General features: G+C 42.4%; 1 protein-coding gene across 2 annotated transcripts in view; it reads right to left on the bottom strand.

The window, feature by feature from the left end:
- MFHAS1 (multifunctional ROCO family signaling regulator 1) overlaps positions 1-19,710 on the bottom strand; it is a 74,958-nt gene extending 55,248 nt beyond the window's left edge. For both annotated transcript variants that reach the window (XR_010090908.1, XM_063455959.1), the window contains exon 1: positions 16,246-19,710. Coding sequence is in view for 1 of the 2 variants with exons in the window: in XM_063455959.1 (XP_063312029.1) it covers positions 16,246-19,123 (2,878 nt within the window). In the remaining variant the exon portion in view is untranslated. The remainder of the gene's footprint in view (positions 1-16,245) is intronic.
- Between the last annotated feature and the right edge of the window lie 3,843 nt (positions 19,711-23,553).

Consider the following 23,553-nt stretch of genomic DNA (forward strand, 5'->3'; position numbering starts at 1 on the left):
ATAAAGGCCTGAGTAATATTTTGCAAACTCATTGCTGATGTCTAAGGGGGTTATAGCCTTCCCTCCTGCACCAGTGTTTAAGTACGCTATTTTTTGTGCCTGTTGTTGTTTTTTTAACCTCGATGCCAGTAGTTTCCCTGCTCTATTCCCCTGAGAGTATTGTGTTGCCTTCATTCTTTTCAAATTATATCCCACTTTGTCAAGCGCATTTTGGCGCAATTCGTGCCGTATTTGGGAAATTTGATTTTTCCTCTGTGTTGTCGGGTTAATCTGATTTTGGGCCGTCAGGGAGTAGAGCTCTTTTTGCCACCCTAGCACTTTAGCATGTGTTTTGCGTTTTATATGTGATGCTTGTTTTATGAGTATTCCCCTTGCAACCGCTTTATGAGCTTGCCATAGTGTGTGGTGTGACAGCGAGGGGCTCGCGTTTTCCCTAAAATAGGTTTTAAGAGAGTCGTTCAGTGAGGTTGAGAAGGTGGTATCGGTAAGGAGGGTCTCGTTTAGGCGCCAGGGGCTTTTATGCTTAAAATCGTATTTGTCTTTCAGAGTTAATTCCACGGGGGCATGGTCTGACCATACTATTTGTCCCACCTTGCTGTCTATTATCTGCTCCAAGTCCGCCCCCCCCACCAGAAACCCATCTATTTTGGAGTAGGTATTGTGGACTGACGAATGATAGGTGTATTCTCTGTCTTCGGCGTGTGTTACTCGCCAGGCATCATAATAGTGGTGCAAGGTCAGTAATTTCATCAGGGCTGCACATTGCCTTTTTAGTGGCCTATATCTAGGGCTATGCTGGGAGAGTGTAGTGTCTAGAGTTGGGTTCAGGACATGGTTTAGGTCCCCACAGATAATCGTCATTCCTTGCTGTATATTCGCTACCCTTCCCATTATTTTATGGAGAAAATTCCTCTGGTTGGTGTTGGGGGCATAAATATTGGCTATCGTGTACAAAACATGGTTTATACGGCCTACTATAATGGCATATCTGCCTTCTTTGTCTATGTCTTCCAAAATCAAATCAAAGGCTACTTTTCTGCTTATGTAGGTGGATACCCCTCTAGATTTGGTAGCTGCCGTGGAGTGGAACTGGTGAGGATATAAAGAGGTCAGTGGGCGTGGGTGCGTCGTTCCCCTAAAGTGCGTCTCTTGTAAACACACTATGTCTGCGTCCTGTACCCTAACGTCCCTCTCCAGGAGATGCCTTTGCACTGGGAGGTTGAGTCCCCTCACGTTATGACTATACAACTTTAGGGTGTCATATAAGGGAAGTATCTGTATATTGCAAGTGAAAGTAGTTCGAAACGAGGGCTCTGCCTTCCCCAGCCATGTCGAGCCAGGCAGATCCCCTCTTGCATTCTCCTTTGGGCACCTGTCTTGTAGCCCATTCCGGAGTCCAGCTCCAGGTTTGGGAGTGCAGCGTATCTGTTATCGTAAAGGGCAATTAAAATGGTTGGGCCACCCACTAGGCCCGGGCGGGGGTTGGTGCGGGATAGGTAAGGTGACATAACAGTGAAAAAACAAATGACATAACAATTAACAACACAACTTTGCCATACAATTACTAGGGAGAACAATATTGCCAATTTGTTGGCTAGGTACCCATATGGGGAACCTTGGGGGTCGGAGCTAAAAGCTTCGATCCTGGTTGATGGTGCTACCGCGAGGCTGGCCCTCGCTGACTCAATAACAATTTTATAGACCCTATACATACTTATCTATTCAATACCTTTATCCGCTAGTTAACTAGTCTCCGTAACATGGGGAATGTCTCGTGAGGCCACGCGGGCGGTGTGCCTGGGGGCCGACCTACCCCGCTCCTGGTAGAGCTGGCACTTCTACTACTGCTATTGGGGTCGAGTGATTCCCCTCTCCCGCCACCCTCACCCCATGTTACCAAATTTGTTTGTCACTCGGTTTGTTAGGCTAAACCAAAGCCTCTGTTAAAGTAGTTAACACTAAACACAATCAATACTTATAACTATGTACTAAGCGGTGTCATCTGATACTTGCGGACTCGGGAAAGATCTTGGCATTGTGGTGGCATTTATTTCCTCGCCTTCTTCCATGTTGAAGGCAAGCGGTTGTCCTGAGTCTGTTTTGCTTGAGAGGCAGGCATGTCTATACCCCAGTCTTTTAAGAGTTGTAGGCCATTGTCCGGGCTTGCGAGAGCTGTGAGAGTCCCGTTGCGGTGAATTAGCAGCTTGGTCGGGTATCCCCACCTGTATGCGATGTTATTCGATCTGAGAGCTTCCGTGATCATGCTGAAGGATTTTCTCGCTTTGAGTGTCATGGCGGAGATGTCTGCGAAAATCTTGATTTTCTGGTATTCTGTAGGCAAGTCCATGCGTGTGCGGCTAGCCTTGAGGACTGCTTCCTTGGCGTGAAAGTAATGCATTTTGAGCACTACATCCCTTGGGATGTCTGCAGGCAAGTATTGTGGTTTTGCGACTCTGTGTATACGGTCCAGCAGCAGGACGTCTTGCGGGATGTCCGGTACTAAGAGGCGGAACAGCCCAGTTGCAAAGGCCTGTAGATCTTGCGGGCCTACTTGTTCCGGAATATTCCTCAGCCTCAAATTGCTCCTTCTTGCGCGGTCTTCTATATCGGCGAGTTTCGCCTCGTATTGGTTTAGGCGGTCCCATGCCTCCTCCATCCTGTCAGTTAGGCGATTATGTGCCTCAGTTTGTGCTTCCACGATGTTTTCCAGTTCCGAGGTACGGGACCCCAGTTTTTGGATGTCTGTGCGGATGTCCGTGAATGATCTCTGCAGTGTACCTTGCAGCTTAGCCTCCATGTTGTCGAACATAGCCTGCAGGCTTTCCGCTGTCAGCACGAGGCCTGCAGTCTCCGCATGTGTTCCTTGCTCGTCGTCTGACTCAGCGCCATCTTGCGAGTCTTCCGGTATCTGGGCCCCTTTTGGTTGCCCCTGTTTGTTGCCGAAAAAGTGCAGTTTGTCTTGCTTTTCTGATCCCCTTTTGCTTCTGTGATGAGACATGGTATAAGATTTCCCGGATTTTTGTAATTTTCCGTCAATTTGGGTCTTTCAAAGGTATATGAGGGCCTAAAAGCCGCGGAGCTAACAAACCATGCGACTGCTCGCGTTCAGGTCCAGGCCACGCCCCCCAAATAAAAGTTTTCTTAACCAACATGCAGGTGCTGTTTGCTGATTACCAAATGGAAAGGACAGAGCTTATAACAACAATGGGTTCTAAGATGGAGACATCCATTTTCACAATAAAGAGGCATGTAATTTTACCTTTAAATTTTATTTTTCATATCTCAAAAATACACGTGTTAAATATGATGTTAAGTAAACCAAATGCTAACAATTTTGGGGAAATAAAAATTTCCCTTTAAATCACAATTTTCTAAAAGGGCAAACATCAAATGTCATCCTGAATGACTCTTTATACATTTATGCACCATGTAAACATTACAATATTTTTAAGCAGCAGCCTCAATGAAGTTATAGGGCAAGGTTTGCATCAACTTAGAAAGACTCGCCAATCTTAAACCTGGACGACTGCAGTTGTTTTTTATTTGCTTATTACGATTTGCAACTATAAACCAAACAATACTTGCTATGTACCCGTAAACAGGTTTTAAAATTATACCCTGGAGAGTTCAGTCCTCACCACAAAGTTGGTATCCTTACTATAATAATTTTGCATTGTCCATTAGATGGGACAATTTTTTTCAGCTAATTTACCATTAGAAGACGGAAATAAACTGACAGTCAATATACGAATCGGAAAATTGAAGACGTTCTAAGTTAACTCTACAAATGTGGAAAATCTAATGAATAATTCTTAATGTGAAATCTGGGCTTTGAGTCCAATCAGTCTTGACTCAATGATGAAATGCTTTTATATTTTAAACTCATAAAACATTCAAGTTTATGGAAAACCTAATTAATGCTTACAGAAGATTAGCAATGTTTTCAGGAGATGTGTGTCACTTAGCGTAATCACAATTAAGAAAGTAAATAGGGAGCAGTTAATAACTTAAAACTGATTGTAAAAAAACAAAACAAAACAAATAATTTTTTTAAAAATCATTTTAAATAATAATCTTTTAGCGTGTTTCAGTTTAATTCAACATGGTGAAAACACAGACTTTGAAAACCATAGCTCAATCTTACGTGTTAAAATAAGTCTTCAAATTACTAATTTAGAGAAACAGATAAGTTTCAAAATAAATGAGGCATATCGTGAAATATACGCCCCCACCAAACCCGTGAATAAAAAGATCATTGCTGTAATAACTATAGCTTTTTTAAAAAGACCTTGAAATTACATTTATATGTTGTTTTAGCAATTTTATAGGTTTGGAGAAAACCGTATTGAGAGACATAGAGAGCAGAAGAGCCTTCCCACAGGAATTATCTTTGCTCTCCACCCATAGCAACCACAGCGCATGCACTGTGATTGCTATGGCAACTCCCTAGTCGATCCTGCTAGCGCTGGCTAGTAGTATAGGAATGGAGTGAAGTGACTCCATGCCCTGCTTGGAGACATGTCCTTAAAGGAATACAATAGTGCCAGGAATAAAGGGATTTATTGGCGCTCACTATAATCAACAGAAGTGGCAGCAGTGAATAATAAAGGAATTCTCAAAACCTCTTTACACAAAACAGATACAACAAAAGAAATACCGCGCTAGATGTAATGAAGTATAACAGTGAACTGTATACCTTACAGGATATTCCGAATATAAATGACCTCAAAGAGAAAAATAGAAAATAATAGTATAATACAGTACAGATAAATTCAAATATATATGTGCTGGTGATGGTAATGCACTCACGTGTTCCAGAGCTACCTAAGAGCTCTGCTGAATAAGGCACGGATGCTATAATACCCGTCTAAGGATATAGGTAGGTCTTGATGGTATTATTCCAGCATGTACAGGAAACATAAAACAAAAGATACGTGATGTACGCTGATATTATAAGAATGTGTACAAATTAAAATGTACTTACATTCTCTAGAGCAGTACTTGCTCTAGCTTAATAAGCCTTGGGTGGTACAATTCCCACCTTGGGACATAGCAGATGTCCAGGAAGCAGGATGAAGATAGCAGAGCTCTTAGGTAACTCTGGGACACGTGAGTGTATTACCATCACCAGCACATATATATTTTTATTTATCTGTACTGTATTATACTTATATTTCTCTATTTTTCTCTTGGAGTTCATTTATATTTGGAATATCCTGTAGGTATACAGTTCACTGTTACACTTCATTACATCTGGCGCGGTGTTTCTCTATCTGCATCTGTATGGTGCCAGGAATCAATGCTTTCCTATGATGAAAAATGTGACGCTGGATGTTGTCATGCAAAGCGTAAGGACGTTCTGTGTCAGATACAGGACTGTTTGGATGCAGGAAGCACCTTAAGCCACTGGAGGCAGTCTTAGTTCTGCAATGTAAGCATTGCAGTTTTTCTGGAACTGCAATGTTTAACACTGTAGCACTAAGTGCAATAGGGACACTGCACCCAGACCACCTCAATGATCTCCGTGTCTACAGTGTCCCTTTAAAGGACCACTATAGGCACCCAGATCACTTCAGCTCAATTAAGTGGTCTGGGTGCCAGGTCCCCCTAGTTTTAACTCTGCAGAGAAATTGCTATGTTTACATTGAGGGTTAATCCAGCCTCTAGTGGCCGTCTCCCTGACAGCCACTAGAGGCCGCTTCCGCGATTCTCAATGCGAAAATCCGATTGAGGACACGCTGGATGTCCATAGAAAAGCATTAAGTAATGCTTTCCTATGGGGGGTTTTAATGCGTGCGCACGGCTCTGGCCGCGCATGCGCATTCAGAGCCGACGTTGGCAGGCGAAGGAGAGGTCTCCAGCGCTGAGGGATCCCGACGCTGGATTAAGGTAAGTGGCTGAAGGGGTTTTAACCCCTTCAGCCCAGAGCGAGGAGGGCCCTGAGGGAGGGGGGGGACCTAATAACCCTATAGTGCCAGGAAAACAAGTTTGCTTTCCTGGCACTATAGTGCTCCTTTAAGCAGGAAAATGAAAGAAGAGCTAAGGAGGAGCACAGGCTGACCCAACTGAGTAAGGAGATTGCGTAGGGAAAGGTAAGTTGTGACAGTAAGTTGTGACAAGATACATGTTGTTATATATGCGGAAATCTTGAAGTTAATCAATGAGGGTCTCAGGTTCCAGAATTCACAGATCAAGCTGAACTGCACTTTTAATATTGTAACTTCACCCATTTATACTGAAATGTGGTTAGTACTCTCTAAAACTGGGGTGTTTTAGTTATGTAGTTGTGTTAAGGAGTACCCCAAGCACCATCACCACTTCAGTGATTTGTCAGAACATACAGCTTTTTACTATGAATCAATAACAATGAAACTGTCTGGGGTCACTAGTCCACACATCCAACAATGCTGGACTTCTGACCCAGCAATTTTTAATATAAGTGAGAGGTCATTATAAAACCACCCTGTGTTACGGAAGAATGTTAATTCTGAGTGACAGGTTCACATAAAGCTTCCTCCTGGGCCTATTTGAGCCTCTCCAGAGTTTAAAGAAGAGTGAAAATGAATTTTGTGCTCTAGTAGCCAAACTAAAAAGTCTATTCAAGGGAGAGCTTCCAGGCATCATTGTAAGATCAACAGCAAAGAACAAATACAATGTGATGTTTACTTATACTTATAACCATGAATCCATTACAAAGTAATAATGACAATTCTTGAACAGCGACTGTGTACACACAGACACAAAGTATCTCTCTGCCTCGAGAGTCTGGAATGCATTTCTAAGGGCAGTGAAACCAAAAGTAGACTGTCCCTTTTTTTTTAAAAAGTACCTTTTAAGCCATTTAATTAATCTAATCATAATAAACCGTATAGATAGATGTGAATAATGCATCAGGGAAAAAAAAGAGAGAGAGAAAAGAATTGGTCGCAAGTGATCTGGAGTGGCCAAAATGTAGATCCACAGTTGTTGCACAACAACTCCTATGATGCTTTTCCAGCCACGGTGAAGCTCTCAGTTTTGGATCTACCTTTTTACTGCCCTAATTTAAGAAGTATTGTGTGCGTCTGGGATCTATGACTTCAGTACATCATGGAGTTATTCTAGGAATCTCAAAGGCACGCGGCCAGAGCTAGGAAATGTTTAGTCTTGAACTGCTCTCTAACGCATCAGCATGAGACTGGCTTTCATTACCAGCACCAAAAAAAAAAAAAGGTGGATATGACCGTATGACTGCAAGCAGACAGAGAATTCATATCCCAACATTCCTTTACATAAAAAAAACAGAATCTGTTTAAATTTGGGGAATTAAAAAAAAAAATTACAAAATTTTTAAAAAATCAAAATTTTCAACCTCACTTTAATAAGGTGACATTTAAAATGTAATTTGGAAAAACAAGTGTAAATTTTATTGTTTTGCATAAAAAACAAAAAAAACTAAGAATAAACACAACTGTGTTGTGTATAAAGATGTCAACAAGACAAAGCCACTGATAGAATGTGTCTGCTGGTTCTATGGTGACTGCCCCAACTTTTACTACTTTAGACCAGGGTTTCCCAATCTCCTACTGAGAAGCAGGCCTGCCTTGAGGAAGTAATTTCTATTTATTTCAATGCCAGATGAAACGTGTAGACACTGATATTTAAATCAATTCCATATTGAACAAACCTCATTAAAGGTAGTAAGGCAGGGTGCGGAAGGGAGCACCGGAGCAGTGTTAAAAAATCATGATTACAACACCCTCGCCACTTCCGCCTCCTTTACCCCCTCCCCAACACTGTATTTGGGCAGAGTAGCCACCTGCCAGCCGGGTAAGCAGGTGCCTAATTTGCCTAAGTTCCCCGTCAGCCCCCACTGGTTGAGAAACAAGGCTTTAGACCACTTTCCAGGACTTCATACACAATATACTTAGTCTTCAAAGTAGACAATAATGAAATTCACCATAACCACTGAAGCCCGCAATTTCTCTGTGATATAAAAACGTATTGAAATCTTATCTGAAATACCTGTAATGTGTGTACATGGCTAAAACCGAGCAAGTGTGTGCCATTTTGTAGTGCTGTTCGATTAGTGACCTGGACATTGGTCAGAATACCTTTACAAAGTCCTGTTTATGTAAGAGTCAAAATGCATTCAGGATTGGGAGATTTAGATGATAAAACATTCCAAAATACTAGGTGCCCATTATAGTATTATATTAACACAAACAATGACCTCGCTGTGATGCTAAAGATTATTTAAGAGTTCTAAGTAGACATGAATAGTTACTTACGGTGACTGCACTCAGAATGCAGATTTTCTATATCCTGATAGAATTTTATTTTTGGGATTATTCCAATAAACTTTCAACTATACAGTAAAAATTAAAAACAATATTTCCAGAGACTCTTATATCAACAGATTACGAACTGTGGTACAACAGATTTCAAGTAGGGGACCTGGGTAAGTTGTCAAACCAAATCATTCTTAAAAAGGTTTGACTATTTACCTCAGAGGACACTTTTGGCTCCATAACCACTAAAACAGCCTGCATTGGTTATGGTACTTGGAGTATTTAATAGCTTATTTAAAGGAAGGCGGTATGTATGTGCATATGTTTAAAAAGGTTACTTGCTTCAAAGTGAATTTCAAATTAAAATGGACAACGCAGGCACCATAACCACTTCTTAGATACCAGGCACCGGCTTTACTTTTAGAAGTTAAACTGTTAATTAAGGTTATAATCCGAAAGCCTTCTTGTTAGTCCAAGGTCTCAATCAGGAAGCCTTGTAATAGAACGGCTGTTGATAGGCTGAGAGCATCAGCTGACTTCCTCGGCCTACCAGCGGAGCCCGGCCCTTCCTGATTGAAACCTCAAACCAAAAAAAGTAGTGACTGGTGCCAGATTTTAGACTGTTGGATCTCTTCACACCATAAAAAAAATATTCTGATGAAGTTATGATCTATGGAGTGTCCCTTTGAGGCCAATATAGTTCAATTGGAAAAAAAAAAAGAATAATTTCACTTTGGATCCCTGACATTTTTCTAATTCTAGTAAATAACGCTGTAATTGTCTTGTTAGGCAGAGGGAACTTGCTGGCATTTCGGATCTGGACTGCCCGTGTGGGTGGGACCAGTCTGATATGCTTCAGATATGTTCTCTCTGTAATGGCACAAGATGAGCTAAAACCAGCTTGAGTTCTGAGTGGGAACCCACCGAAGGGCAGGCTATTTCAGTTGCTGTCCGTTCTCAAAATACTCTTGCGACCCGTTTTTTGCTCTCAATAAATTCAAAGGGTAATCCAGATGTTGACCTCTTGCTCACGGTGCCTAGAGAGATATCAGCTATGCCTCACTGATGATGCCTAATAAGGCAGAAACGATTGTCTGGGGTTGCTGTATTTCTCGTGCAGAGGGAACTTGCTGGCATTTCGGATCTGGACTGCCCATATGGGTGGGACCAGTCTGATATGCTTCAGATGTGTTCTCTCTGTAATGGCACAAGATGAGCTAAAACCAGCTTGAGTTCTGAGCTGGGATCCAGTTGCAGGCTATTTCAGTTGCTGTCCGTTCTCAGAATACTCTTGTGACCCTTTTTTAGCCTTTAAGTCTATAGGAGCGTTTCCCAATTGGTGTTCCGCCAAAATTTCTAAAAACAAAATGGCCGCAGGCGGCAAGGGAGCAGTGGGCAGTGATCTCCCTGCTCAGCTCCCTCGCATGCACAGCAGTGATGCCAGAGCCAGAATATGACATCACTCTGGCTCCGGCATCACTAAGAGGAGCGCGAGGGAGCATCACTGTTCCCTCGCCGCCCGCAAGCCAGCCACTCAGTGGCCCCACTGGACCCCAGGGCCTGCTCGCAAGCCGCTCAGCAGCCCCAGTAGACACCAGGAACTGCATGCTCACTGCACGTGTGTGTGTGTGTGTATCTTTGTGTCCACGATGTTGATACACTATGTCAAAGGGTTCCACGGGAAAAAATTATTGGGAACCCCTGGTCTATAGTATATGTACAGAGCTCGCACTGAAAACAGGATTGACAGAAGACACACAGCAGTTCCAATTCTCTACAGAAGCCGCAGATTTGCAGAGAGTAAGTGGAATTAATTAATTAAGTATCGTGTAGTGATAATTTAATACAAATATCTAAAAAAAACAATTCCAAGGCATTAACCACTTAGTGGCCGCAGATGTATGAGGTATGTCCGACAAAAAACGGCCCTTAAGGACCACGGACGTACCTCATACATCCACGGCTAATTTGAGCCGCTCTATGGGTATTGTATAATACCCCCCCTCACTGCCGGGCACCCGAGTGATTGCTCCCCCCAGAGCGATCACTTCCAGATTTCCCCACGTGGCGCCCGGCAGTGTAGAGCAGAGCATCGAAAGCCATTAAAATTACACACATATATATATATATATATATATATAAAATAACTATATATATATATATTATTATAAAAAATAATAATAATGGCTACTACAAAAGACTGGAAATACCCATTTTGGATACCCTGGGTTGTCTACATTTGAAAGTGGTATGCCATGATGGGGTTATTTCACATTCCTGGGCTATCATATGGTCTCAAAAGGCAACACAGACCCAGCAAGCCACTCTGGCAAACTGAATCGGGCAAGCCCAATACTGACCCTGTAACTTTCCAAATCACCATAAAACCTGACTTAAAATGTGCTGTTGTACTTGTGAGACATTGCTCTACACAAATATGAGTGTGTTAGAGCAGTTAAATGTATTAAACTGATAATATCAGCGGCGAAATGGCAGATTATGTGTGAAAAATGCACACAAAAAAAATATATAAATGCTAATTTTGGCCAGGGGTTGTGACTTTGTGACTACTAAAAAAAACTGGACATACCCCATATTGGATACCGTGGGTGGTCTACTTTTACAAATGGTATGCCATGATGGAGTTTATTTTCATTACTGGGCTGCTATACGGTCTCAAAAGCAACATAGGCCCAGCAAACCAATCTGGCAAATTTCAATGTGCAAACATGGAAAAGGGAAAGCCCTACATTTGACCCCTGTAAGTTTGCAAAAACCCATAAAACCTGTACATTGGGGGCACTGTTGTACTCGGGAGATGTTGCTGAACACATATTGGGGTGTTCTTTGGCAGTAATACATAACAGGAGCTGAGAATCCATGACTAAAGTACAATGTGCGTGAAAAATAACACAACAAAATGACTACCCAAAAGGTTGGCAAAGACTGGTGGCAGAATTAGTGCTTGGAAAGTGTTAAAATACCACAATTTGAAATACCCTAGGGTGTCTTCTTTTCAAAAATATATGGTTTGATGGGGGTAAATTACATTGGCCGGCTTCAAAAATGTCCAAAATAGGACATGGGTGCATGATGACCAGCTGTGAAAATTCCAAGTTGGAAAACTGGAATGCGCACCCTCCAAATAAGGTCTTTTAGGCCCCAGAGAACCTGACACACCTATACATGGGGGGTATCACTGTACTCAGGAGATGTTGCTGAACACATATTGGGGTGTTCTTTGGCAGTAATTCTTAAAGTTCTCAGTACATGTATTCTTAAATTGCTATGTGTGTCAAAAAAACCCCACCAATTATTGTTTGTTTTTATTAAATTTGGCATAATTTGGTGGTAAAATGGTTGCATAAGAAGAGTCAAAACACCCCAGGTTTAATACCTTAGGTTGTCTTGTTTTAAAAAAATATATACATGTGAAGGGTTATTCAGGGATTCCTGACAAATATCAGTGTTACAATGTAACTTGCGTTAATTTTGAAAAAAAAATGGTTTGGAAATAGCAAAGTGCTACTTGTACTTATTGCCCTATAACTTTAAAAAAAAAAAAAAAAGCTAAGAACATGTTAACATTGGGTATTTCTAAACTAAATTTAAAAACTATTTAACATGAGTAACAGATTTTGGGGGTCAAAGTTCCAGAAAGTGTTTTTTTTTTACATAATTCCATTATATTTTATAAACTTTTTTTTATAGTAAGTTATATGATATAAATAATGGTATATTTAGAAAGATCATTTAATGGTGAGAAAAACGGTATATGATATGTGTGGGTACAGTAAATGAGTAAGAGGAAAATTACAGCTAAACACAAACACCGCAGAAATGTAAAAACAACGCTGGTCCCAAACGGTAAGAAAATTCAAAAGTTGTCTGGTCACTAAGGGGTTAAAAGTAAAACAGAGGGGTTAGGAAAAGCATGGCGTGTTCCAGTAAAATCTAAACTTGCTATGTATTCAGAAAAGAAAACAAGAATGGAAAATGTGTGTAAGCACTATTCACTAACCTTTCGCATTTATATATACACATTAAATATTACACTCTCTATTTTTTCACTTAAATTTTGCAAGTCTGATTTTAACTTGCTACCATATTTAGTGTTCAATAAAAAAAAAATATATATATATAATAAATAAAAACCCAACATATTTGCCGTACCAGGTAAACCTGAGTAATTGGGTTAAATGCTTGGCATGCTTATCCAAATAGCATTGCTTTCCTGGTGATGTGCAGATCCCAGGATTACATCATGAAGCTCAATTATATAACACACAATCAGCAGTCTGTAAAAGTAATTTATTCACGCTGTAATAGGGAGAAAAATGACTCATGTTTTTCGAGAAAATCACACTAATGATTCACAAGGGGGGTTTCCATTTTCTCCCATTTTCTGAAATCACCAGAACAATGCTTCGCAACGCCCTTGATCATTTTTATTTGGGACGTAATTAACGGATGACCCATCCACTCTTATAATAAGGCCAGCAACAACGGCAATCCTGAAGAGGACACTGGACTGCAACTCTCAGAACCATCTGCCAGCACCAGAGATCAGCAAAGTACAATAGTACATTTGATCAAACAACAGTTTTTACAGCAGAGGATAAGGAAATGCCTGCTTTACAGAGGCTCATGCTTAAAATTGTAAACCATGCATTAGGGTCATCAAAGGTCGAGTTGTTTATAAAAGACTCTAGAACTCCAAGATGGCTTGTTTTCCCCCAAAATACGCTTCCCCTTTATTATTATTATTTATAAAGCACCAACAAATTCCGTAGCGCTGCACAAAAGGTGGACTGACAGAAACGTATTTGTAACAAGACGAGTTGGACGCACAGGAACAGAGAGTGTTGAGGGCCCTGCTCAAACGAGCTTACATTCGTGAACTCTATGTACCTTTTTATGTCACATGATACTTTAAAGTTGAGGATGAGAAAAGATGATTACTGTAAGGGCAGTACAGGGAAAGAAATGTCTCAGGTTTGCTAGAGATTAGTGGGAGTTGCAATCCTTGGTTGCACCCAATTCAGCTGCTGCACAGGAGTGTAACTCCCTCTACTCTGGGACAGAAAGTGGCTAGTACAGTATAAATATAGGTTCTGCCCAAGATTATATCCTACAAACTGCATGAGGTGAATCAAGCATTATCCCCTATTCATTAAGGGGAATAATTACATGATGATGTCATCCTCCGAGCAATAGGTGATTCGAAACCATGATCCTATGATTTGCTCAGATCACGTTACAGAATCCCATACTCTATGGATGATGATGTCATCTGTGCAATTATTCCGCACAATGAGCAGGTAATAATTGCACAAATTACCTCCATGAAGTCAGAGGAACCTAAACTATGCCCGAGATTAGTGGGAGTCACACTCCCAAGCGATACCTGAACCAATAATTAGCGGCAGATGAAATAGCTGCTGTTTGGGACTGTAACTCGCACTAATCTAAGGCAGACTGGAACGTGTAAGCCCTGGTCTGACAAAGATTAGGGTCCCCAGACGGCTCATACAGGGAAGCCCTCCTCTTAAAACATCATTACCATAACACTACATGAGGACTAAAAATAATCCCATCGCTGGGTCCTGGAGCCATTTATAATCCGCTTGACCTTTGGTCTTGTGGTTTTTTATGATGTATCTACTACCCTGCTATGTCATTATTTTCCTATTATACGTGGTTCACTGTTATGTGTATACAAATGTAATGAGATAGAAACAGAAAAGGTTTCATACGCGTTTGGTAGTGGTAAATTGAATCATATGCTTCCTATACACTTGCACCCGAATCCTCCCTTCCCAATAATTTATTGACAGGGTTAATCACTAAAGTGTGAATTATCAGGATTGAAAAACTAAATTTTACATTTTGGGCTAAAAAATCTGCCAATCTGGAAAAACTGCCGATTTGAAGAGTTTTTTTTCCAGCTTAGCAAATTGGATCTAAAATTTAAAATTCACTTTGAATTCACTCTGAAATCTCAACAATTCACACGTTAATAAATATCACTACAGTGTTGAAAAGAAATTCACTACTACTGAAATAGAATTCAACAAACGAACGGAGGGGATTTCAGTAACGATGCTTCTTTGCATTTGAATAAAACCAGTTTTACTTGGTATTCCGGGGTAATTCAACCAGTCATTCAGCTCTGTACGTTACAGCGTACAGCTTGTCTGCTTGGCAATATGCCCAACACTGATATCATGCGGTAATGGGCACTGTTACCTAAGATGAGGACTGGAACTACCTCTGCTGGAACCTAAAGACATATTTTAAAAAAAAACAAAGTAACAGAATCGATGACTAATGCATAAAAGCTTCTGAGTTACAACTGCCTTTTTTGTTTTGTTGAAATATAAATAAATAGAAATCCTCAACAGGAACTTTCATGGTTTATATCATACGTGGCGTGACCCATAAGGCCGGCCTTCTTGGGGCATAATATAGTCCTGCCAACAAGCCATTAATCACAACAGAAATGGCTGCTTCACCAAACAGACAAAAACAATGAGAAATTTTAAAATAAACCATGCAACTATTTTTTTTTTATTAATGAGAAAAAAATTACTTAAAAGCAAACACCAGTTAAACGTATTTATAATTTGTAGAGATTCAGGCCGTATCACCAAATTGCAGTCAAACATTAAATAAGAAAACATTTAAAGAACACTTCAGAGACCCTCAAAGCATTTCAGCTTGCAAAAGTACTTTTTGTGTGAAGAGCATGTCCTCTTTTGTTCAATTTATAAAATGTGCAGATTTTCAATAGAAATTGTCAATTTCACAAATTAACCAGGTTACACCCACTTGGCTTCCAAGCTGACTACAGGTCCTGTTACTTCCTGGTTTGGTTAGCTCTGTGGAGCTAAACTCAAAGACAGCAACTGTCCAGAGCACCTGCCTTGCAGAAACTTATAATTGAGCTGCGTTGGGAAGACTGTGATTGGACAGCCACAGAAAGTCTAGGCGGGGTTAGAAGGTGAGGGCTTGCAAAGGCTGCAGACAAGAAATCCGCAGCTTATGCAAGCTGTTTTTAAAATAATAAAAAGACATGTGCAATTAAAGACACGTATACTTTCACTGGGGATATATCAACAAAACAGTTATTTTTATTTGGGTAGTGGAGTCTCCCTTTAAAAGGGCACCTGTCATGCCCTAAACAACTTATGGACATTAAATTAGTGTTTGATGTTTAGATTAAGTTTGTCTTTCAGTTGTCAGCCAATGCCTTGGCATGCTGACATCACTGATGAGATTTGCCCTTCTTGGTGATGGGTCCCAAAGAGGGAAAATTAAACAAGACTTTGGGAAGCGATATCAGGGAAGTTCATTTTTTCATAACAGGTTCACTTTAAGTTGTATAATTTTATTGCAACAAAAAAATAAAAATAAAATAAAAGCTGAGATGTATAAAATCTCGAATTCATTCAATCGGGGCGGTTTTTCTACCTCTGGTTTGTTGGCCTAATGTTTTTAAGTTGGGCATCCACCCTTCAACTCTGTGACTAGGGCATTTATATGCTACATTCCAAATTACAGTGAATTGAAATCCAAAATGTAATCCAGTTGTAACTAAACTTTTGACCAACGTTTGCCATATGAATTTCAATATGCTATAATTTGGAGTTTATTGAATAAACCCTTTGTAAACAAACTGAGGCTGCTCTCTGTACCCAAGGACCAACTCCACCTTGACAGCGTTGATTATACAGAATATCTTCGCATTGATATCAGTTTTCATCAACCTACAATCATTAATTGTTTGAATGGGATGAACAAACCCTTCATAAGCCCTTTCAGCTACTTATTAGTTCCAGTTCGGGCAAAATTGACATAATACAGAAGTGTTAAATTCCACATTATGCAGTTGGAGTAAAGAAAAAAACATTGGTAGTTTGTAGCAAACTGTTCTTAAACCTCTTAGATTTCAGGAAACAAAATGTAGCCTTACCTGGGAAGGTGTGTGGAGTGGGTGATCCTCTCTTAAGGCACTTAGAACAAAGAACATGCACTGTGTAGTAAAGGCCTGGCCATTCTTGTAGCAACGCATTGAGTTCTTCAACCAGTGGTGTTATAGCCTGCCATGCTGTCCATATATTGGGCAACGAAGCATGACTAGAAATAGACAATATGTCTGACTGTAAGGCTCCTGTAGCTGGTCGAAAACTCACCACCACCGGTACTTTTCCCCTGTAGGCAAAGATCTGAAATTTACCATCTGAACGTTGCACTATGTGGTTGTTAATTTGAACGCTAAATCGGGCAAATAATCCAGGTGGGAAAATAAATGGAAAACTGTATTCTATCTGCAGCTGTTCCACAGCCAGCGACTGTCCAGACAGGTTTGTACCATTGATCCAGGCCTCCGCATGAGGCACCTCATTCTTCACATAGCATGGAAACTTGTACCAAGCAGTGACCCCATTCAACGGTTTGGTTTTGGGTTTGTTGATACAATAACAGAGGCCCATCTTTTCTAAAAGTTCTAAGATAAGCTGCAAGTCCTGATGCGTTTTGATATGCGGTTTAAGTAACATCTTTAGAATGTGATTAGGCAACAAACCATGAAGAAGAAACCCTTCCACATAATGAAGAAGCTGTGTAGACCTCAGATCATCAGTTTTGTTGTCACAAGCTAGTTTCTGCAATAGAACCGAAGCATCCCTCTGGAAAAAGACATTCAAAATGTCAATCAGTTTTGTCAAATTATGAAAAACGTACTCTTTAAGAGTAGTGTTATCTTCAAAATAAAGTAGTTTCCCACTTTCGTGTAAATAGGATAGGGCGCTCTGCAGTCGGTCTTCGGTAAGCCCTGCTTGTAGGCCCAATCTGGCCGAGTCCCACCAGGTCAGCCAGAGCTCCTGAGGTTTAAAGTGCAATTCTTCTAACATTTGCCAGGATTTCGGAAGAACACGATGCAAGTTCGGAAAGATTTCACGGTGTTCTGCGACAGACAAGAGCTTCTCCCTCAACCGCCTGATATTCGAATAGTCGTGGCAGCTAACGCAAAGCACAGGCGAAAGGATCTGAAGACGATTGTTCATTAGATATTGAAAATTAGCTTTCTTCCTCCTCAGATTTTTATCGTTAACACCGTAAAAAGCTGCATGGGGGTTTGAGGCACGCATATCATAGTCCTGACACAAAGCTTCGTCAACAATTTCAGCTATATTGTGCAGAGTCTCAGAGTCCCTCTTTTCCTGTAAGGATATTTGATGATGTATATCCAGACATTTCTCCTCCATTTCTGTCTCGTCGCATAAATCTGCATGAGTTCCAACTATGCAGACAACTGCATGTGGTACCTTGGCACTGATAAAATGTAAAAAGTAACCAATGTAGGTATAAAAATTATTGGAAATGTAGGACTTTAAATTAACCACTAAAATGTACAAAGCACCAGGGGAAAGGAAAAATGGTTTAATGATATCATAGCTCTGGTCCCCGGCTAAGTCATACACTATAAAAGTGAGTCTCCTCTCAGCATCAGCAGTCCAGTTTGTAACTTCAATTCCTTTATTTCCCACAATGGGGGTGACTTGCTGACCCTCAGTCAAACAATTCCTAAGAATAGTCTTACCTGCATTCTTCAGGCCCATGAAGACCAACTTTAACCTTGGCCTCACAGCAGGCTGAGAATGGGCAAGTTCTTTTTGATAAGCAGCAATGTAAGGAATTCCTTTCATGCATACCTCATAAGGAGGCTGTATCAAAGGGTTGTCTTTGATCTTCCAGATATTCACTTTGGAGAGCTTCCCAAAGTTTTCTGGAAGTATTGCTATTTGGTTACCTTGCAACACAAGCTCCTCCAATAAACTGAGATTCACAATAGAGTCTGGTAGATACCTAATCTTGTTGTTGTCCAACCACAAGGTCACCAGTCTGAACAATCTAGCTATCTCCTCAGGAACCACACTTAAGTTGTTACGGCTTATGTACAGCTCCTCCAGCTCCAGGAGCTGCAAGAGGGCGTTGGGGAAGTCCTGGAAGGAGTTTGAAGACAGGTTGATCATCCTGAGCTTCTGCAGGGACCCAAAACCTGCAGGCAAGGAGTCGAGATGGTTATTGTCCAGCATGAGACTTTCCAAGCTCACAAGGTCACAAAATGAGTAGGGCAAAGTGCAAAGCCCAGTGCTGCTCAGCCATAAGACTTTGAGAGACTTCATAACTCGTATGTCCTCTGGAAGAGAACCACCACAGTTGCTACCTAGCATTTTGTTGCCAGAGAAGTCCAGCTCCTCCAGGGTGGGCAGGTGCAGGAGCTGCTGAGGGAAGTGGCACAGCTCATTGTGGTCTAGGTCCAGGGTCCTGAGACGGGGGAGCCCTTGCATGGTGTCAGGTAGGTAGCTGATGCGGTTGAAGCTGACGTCCAGCTCCTCCAGGTGGAGCAGCCCACCCATCACCTTGGGTAACGTTTGGAGCTGGTTGTGGCTGAGGCAGAGCTTCTTCAACTGGCTCAGCAGCCCCACCGCCTCAGTCAGGCAAGTGAGCCGGTTGTGGCTGATGTCCAACTCAGTCAGCCTGCCCAGCTCATACACCGCCGATGGGACACTGAGGAACTTGTTTCTGCGCAAAATCAGGACGTGCAGGTTGCCCTCAGCCAGGCTCTGCAAGCCATCAGGCACCTCCTCCAGAGAGTTGTTGCCCAAATTGAGCACCTCCACATCAGACAGGTTCTCAGGTAAGGTGAGCTTGCTCTGCTCCCCACAACTCAGTGTCAGCTGGCGGAGGCTGCTCCTCAGCTTCCTGGACCTCAGAGCCGCGTCCCTCCACAGCCTGGCCGTCTTCAGGTCACAGCTGTCCATGCCACCATCCTTTGATGCCATCATTTTTACCCTGGGGAGGGGTTTCAAATCAGCGTCTGTGCATCATGCTAGTCCGAGATCACTGCTGGTGCCTGGCTAGTCCGCCAGGGTTCCATTGGAACACGCCCAGGATTCTAAAACAGAATGTCACCGTTCTTTAGGTGGTCCCCAGGATCCAGGTGCAGCGGGGGCACAGCTGGTGCTGTCTCAGGGCAGGAGAAGGTATAACACACACCGGCCAGCCTCCAAGCTGGGGGGCTGCAGCACATGCTTCCCTGGCCCCCTCCATAAGAGGAGGGTAGCCCCCCAAAATAATCCAGTCCAGATGATGACACTGTACCACCACCACCGCCTACACTATAAATACACCAGCAATAAAAATCCCAGGATGAGAGGCACTTCCTTACTGGAAATCCGTCAGTGCTTCCCTGCAGCCTCAGTAGATTGGGAGGGGATCCATTGTCTGTAGGTCTGCTGCCTGCTTTTTTTTCCGTATTTTCCTCTCTCAATATGAGTTAATATATCCTTGGTGAAGGAGGAGTGGCGCTGTCTCAGAGGCTGTTAGAGTGTATCATTCTGTGTGTGAATGACTCTTAACCTGCTTTTTCCTTTCTCCTCCCCTATATCAAGTCATAGGGTGGGGACTGAAAAAAAAGAGAAAAAGCCCAGATGCAATGAAAGGGAAAAGCTTGTTGGCTGGATGCGCCACCTAGAGGCTATACTGATTAACTGAAGCTAGCTTTTCTGTTTCCCCAGGCCAGGTTGAAGGCGTTTGTCTGGTTACACTTGTTACTTATGCTGCTAAATTCAATAGCTTAGTCTTTCTAAAACGTTAAAGGGACCCTATAGTCACCAGAATAACAACAGCTTAGTGTAGTTGCTCTGGTGTGTATAGCATGTCCCTGCAGGCTTTTCAAGGCATTGTTTATATTTCTGCCTAGTAACACCTCTAGTGGCATTCACTCACACGGCCACTAGAGGTGCTTCCTGTGTCAGTACTGCACAATTTGCATGGAGGCGCTCTGCATGAAGGCGCTGAATGTAGTGTCAGGAATACATGTTTCTATTCCTGACACTAAAGCATTCCTTTAATGGGTTACATCAACCAAAATATACTGTTTTTAACCCCTTCTATCCTGGTCCTCTCCCCACACTTAAAAATAAAAAAGCTAAAACTTGCCTCTGCAAGCACCAAGGGTAAGTTCTAACCTTGCTAAATCCTCTCCACTGATATCACTCCTCCTAGCTGAGACTAGAGAGATGCATGCGGAGGGGGGGTCAGGAAAGGATATGGGGAGCCATGACGCCATTGGTTAAAAAAGACACAGCTTGAAAAAGACCATGGGGACAAAACGTTGCCGCTGGACACTGTAGTTCAAAAAAATGCCCATCTAAGCCTTGGAGTGCCTTTTTTTCAGTGACTAATGATGCCATTGGTTGTCTGGGGCCAACTTGCTGTAGGCGCTGACGACAGACACCAAATATGCAGATAATTGAAATCAGCCAGTCCAGAACTATTCTTCTGGGGTAGCTAATGATGTCCCAATGACTTTGCCGGACATGGAGTTACACCTCCAGCAGCAGAGCTAAACTTGAGGGTGCTGTGTTTAATAGTGAAACACTTCACATAAAGACTATACGCACGATGACCACGTCAAATCACTGAAGTGGTCATGGTGCTTGGAGTAACCCTTTAACCAAATACTGATGTCATCTGCTGCTCTATTGCAAATATTATCATTGAAACTGTATCGCAGACTATGGCATATAACATGTTACTATAGCTGAGGCTTGGCGTTGCTAAGGTAACATGGTGTTATTGTACATATTGGTTGTTTTCGAACACTTTAGAAATGTCTGGAGAGTCACTAGCACAATTCTATGGTTTATGGTAGGAACGCTTACCTGCATCTGAGACACAAACGACACTTATGGACACACAAGTGTGTTAAATTTCGGATCAAATACTCAGTGGAGCACACATGCAAAGCTCCATTTCCTTTGATCTGTCTATCAGAGTTATTGACTAGTGAGAATTTTGGGGAATTAAAATAAATTCAAAGTGAGGGGCGTGGCCGACTGCCGAGGTGGACGGACGCATGGAGTGAGAGCTCCCGGTCCGACACAGCCTAAAGCGTGGTTTACAGCAGCAATTCCACCCGACAGACATCGACACCCGTGCGTGACACCCTAACAACACCTGGTATGGCTCCTGCAAAGCAAACCAAACTTACAGACCCGATCCGCCAGACTAAACGTGACCGGCCGCGACCGGCGCAAGATGGCGGAGGTGAGGAGCTGGAAACAGTGCAGGCCGCAAATATCCACACTGAAGGCGAGGAGCTGCATTACACTGACGCTCCGGTCACTGAAAAGAAGTTATTTGCCATGCTGCAAGACTTCAGATTTTCCCTACAATCGGATTTAAAGAAGGCCACAAATGACATTAAGAAGGAGATAGCTGAGTTGGGGGAAAGAACGAACAATTTAGAAGCGCGCACCGACGATATTTGTGCTGCTCAAGATACCATGGCGGACACAGTTCAATCCCTATTGGAAGAACAACAATTCCTTAAAAGCAAAATCGCGGACATGGAAGACCGCTCACGGCGTAACAACATACGCTTTCGCGGCGTACCAGAATCCGTCACGAGAGACCAACTATCTCAATTCCTCCTGTCCCTATGCAAAACAGTGGTGCCGAACATGGCGGATAATGAATGGCTCATGGACCGAGCACACCGGTTACCGAAACCGCAAAACCTGCGACAAGACACGCCACGTGATGTGGTAGTGCGCTTTCATTATTATACGACGAAAGACTCTCTACTGCAAGCGGCAAGAAAACTACCTAAACTACCGGACCCATACGCTACTGTACAGCTTTTTGCGGACCTGTCGGCCATGACGATGAGCAGGCGCAGAGAATTCATTACGGTCACAAAGACTTTGAGAAACAACGATATACAGTACCGATGGGGCTACCCAACAAAACTACTCGTATGGAGAAACGCCAAATCACACGTTATTAATGATCCGGAAGTGGGGATGCGATTGCTGAAAGAATGGGGACTGTTCCCGCTACAAGACCGAGACGCTGCGAGCTCAAAATCGCCGAATAGACCACATGCAGAATGGCAAATGGCGGGCTCGCCACGAAAACACGTCTGAGACCTGGTACTTGCCCCGACTGTCACGAACTTGAACTTTGTCACATATGTCAACCAAAAGTCACTCTGCCTTTCTATTGTCACCATGATAAGTGCCATGCAATACATTGGGTTGTGAGTATGACAAATATCAAATGTGAATATTATGTGAAATCTGTATGTTACACCTCAGTTACCCCAGATGAGTTCTAGGCCGTAGATAGTAACCAAACCATATACGCGAATGTACAGTACGGGGCAAAATACAGACAACATGGGTGAGAACAAAACCGCTTAATGACAGGCTGTTTCTCACTCGGCCCGTCTTACTGGTGCGACCCCAGGATGAGTACTGTGAGGAGGGCCGTATGCCCCCTCGCATCTCACCCACGAAGAGCGCCGACGCTCTTAATGGCGCTTTATATGTGTTATAGTTGCTCGTTACTTATACCCTTTTTCTGTTCCCCTATTTCCCCCCAAACCTCCTATGCTCTGGAATGACCCCACAACGCCCAACAAGAGGTGCAAGTGTTCCCATTAAACCCCAACGCCAGTCGGCGTTACAACAGGACTATGGGTGACTCCCTGATAATATTTAATCTAAATGTTAAAGGTCTCAACAGCCCACATAAAAGAAGAATGGCGATGGTAGAGATGTCCAAATCTAAGGCGGCCATTGTTAGCTTACAGGAAACGCATTTTTGTGTTAAAAACCCACCTAAATTTTATACTAAACACTACCCCCAGAGCTACGATGCAATGTCCCCCACTAAGGCCAAAGGTGTCTCTATATATTTTCATAAAGATTGGGTATTCACTCCATCCCAACAATTTGCAAGTCGCGATGGGAGAATACTGATATTAGTAGGCTCTCTAAATGGCCTGCTGATGACGATAGCATCTATATATGCACCTAACGTTAAACAACAATCCTTCCTCACTAAGGTTTTCCGCAAGATAGATAGCATGAAAATGGGTCACACAATCATATGTGGGGATTTCAACTGCGCCCCAGACCCTGAGGTCGACATACAAAGGGAAGACAATAAATCACCCCAACTTCACTCAGTCTCCCTGGGTCAACACCTTAGGAAATTATTGAATGACCATGACTACTACGACACTTGGAGAGGCCTTAACCCGAGTGGCAGAGACTACACATACTACTCTGCAGTCCACAGGACATACACGAGGATTGACCTCTGCCTACTAGACACTAAAACATTGCCCTTTGCCACCAAGGCGTCGATATGTCCGATTACTTGGTCCGATCACGCCCCACATATAGTGACTATGCGTATACCA

Source organism: Pelobates fuscus, chromosome 5 (assembly GCF_036172605.1).
Source record: "Pelobates fuscus isolate aPelFus1 chromosome 5, aPelFus1.pri, whole genome shotgun sequence".
NCBI classification, from domain to species: Eukaryota; Metazoa; Chordata; class Amphibia; order Anura; family Pelobatidae; genus Pelobates; species Pelobates fuscus.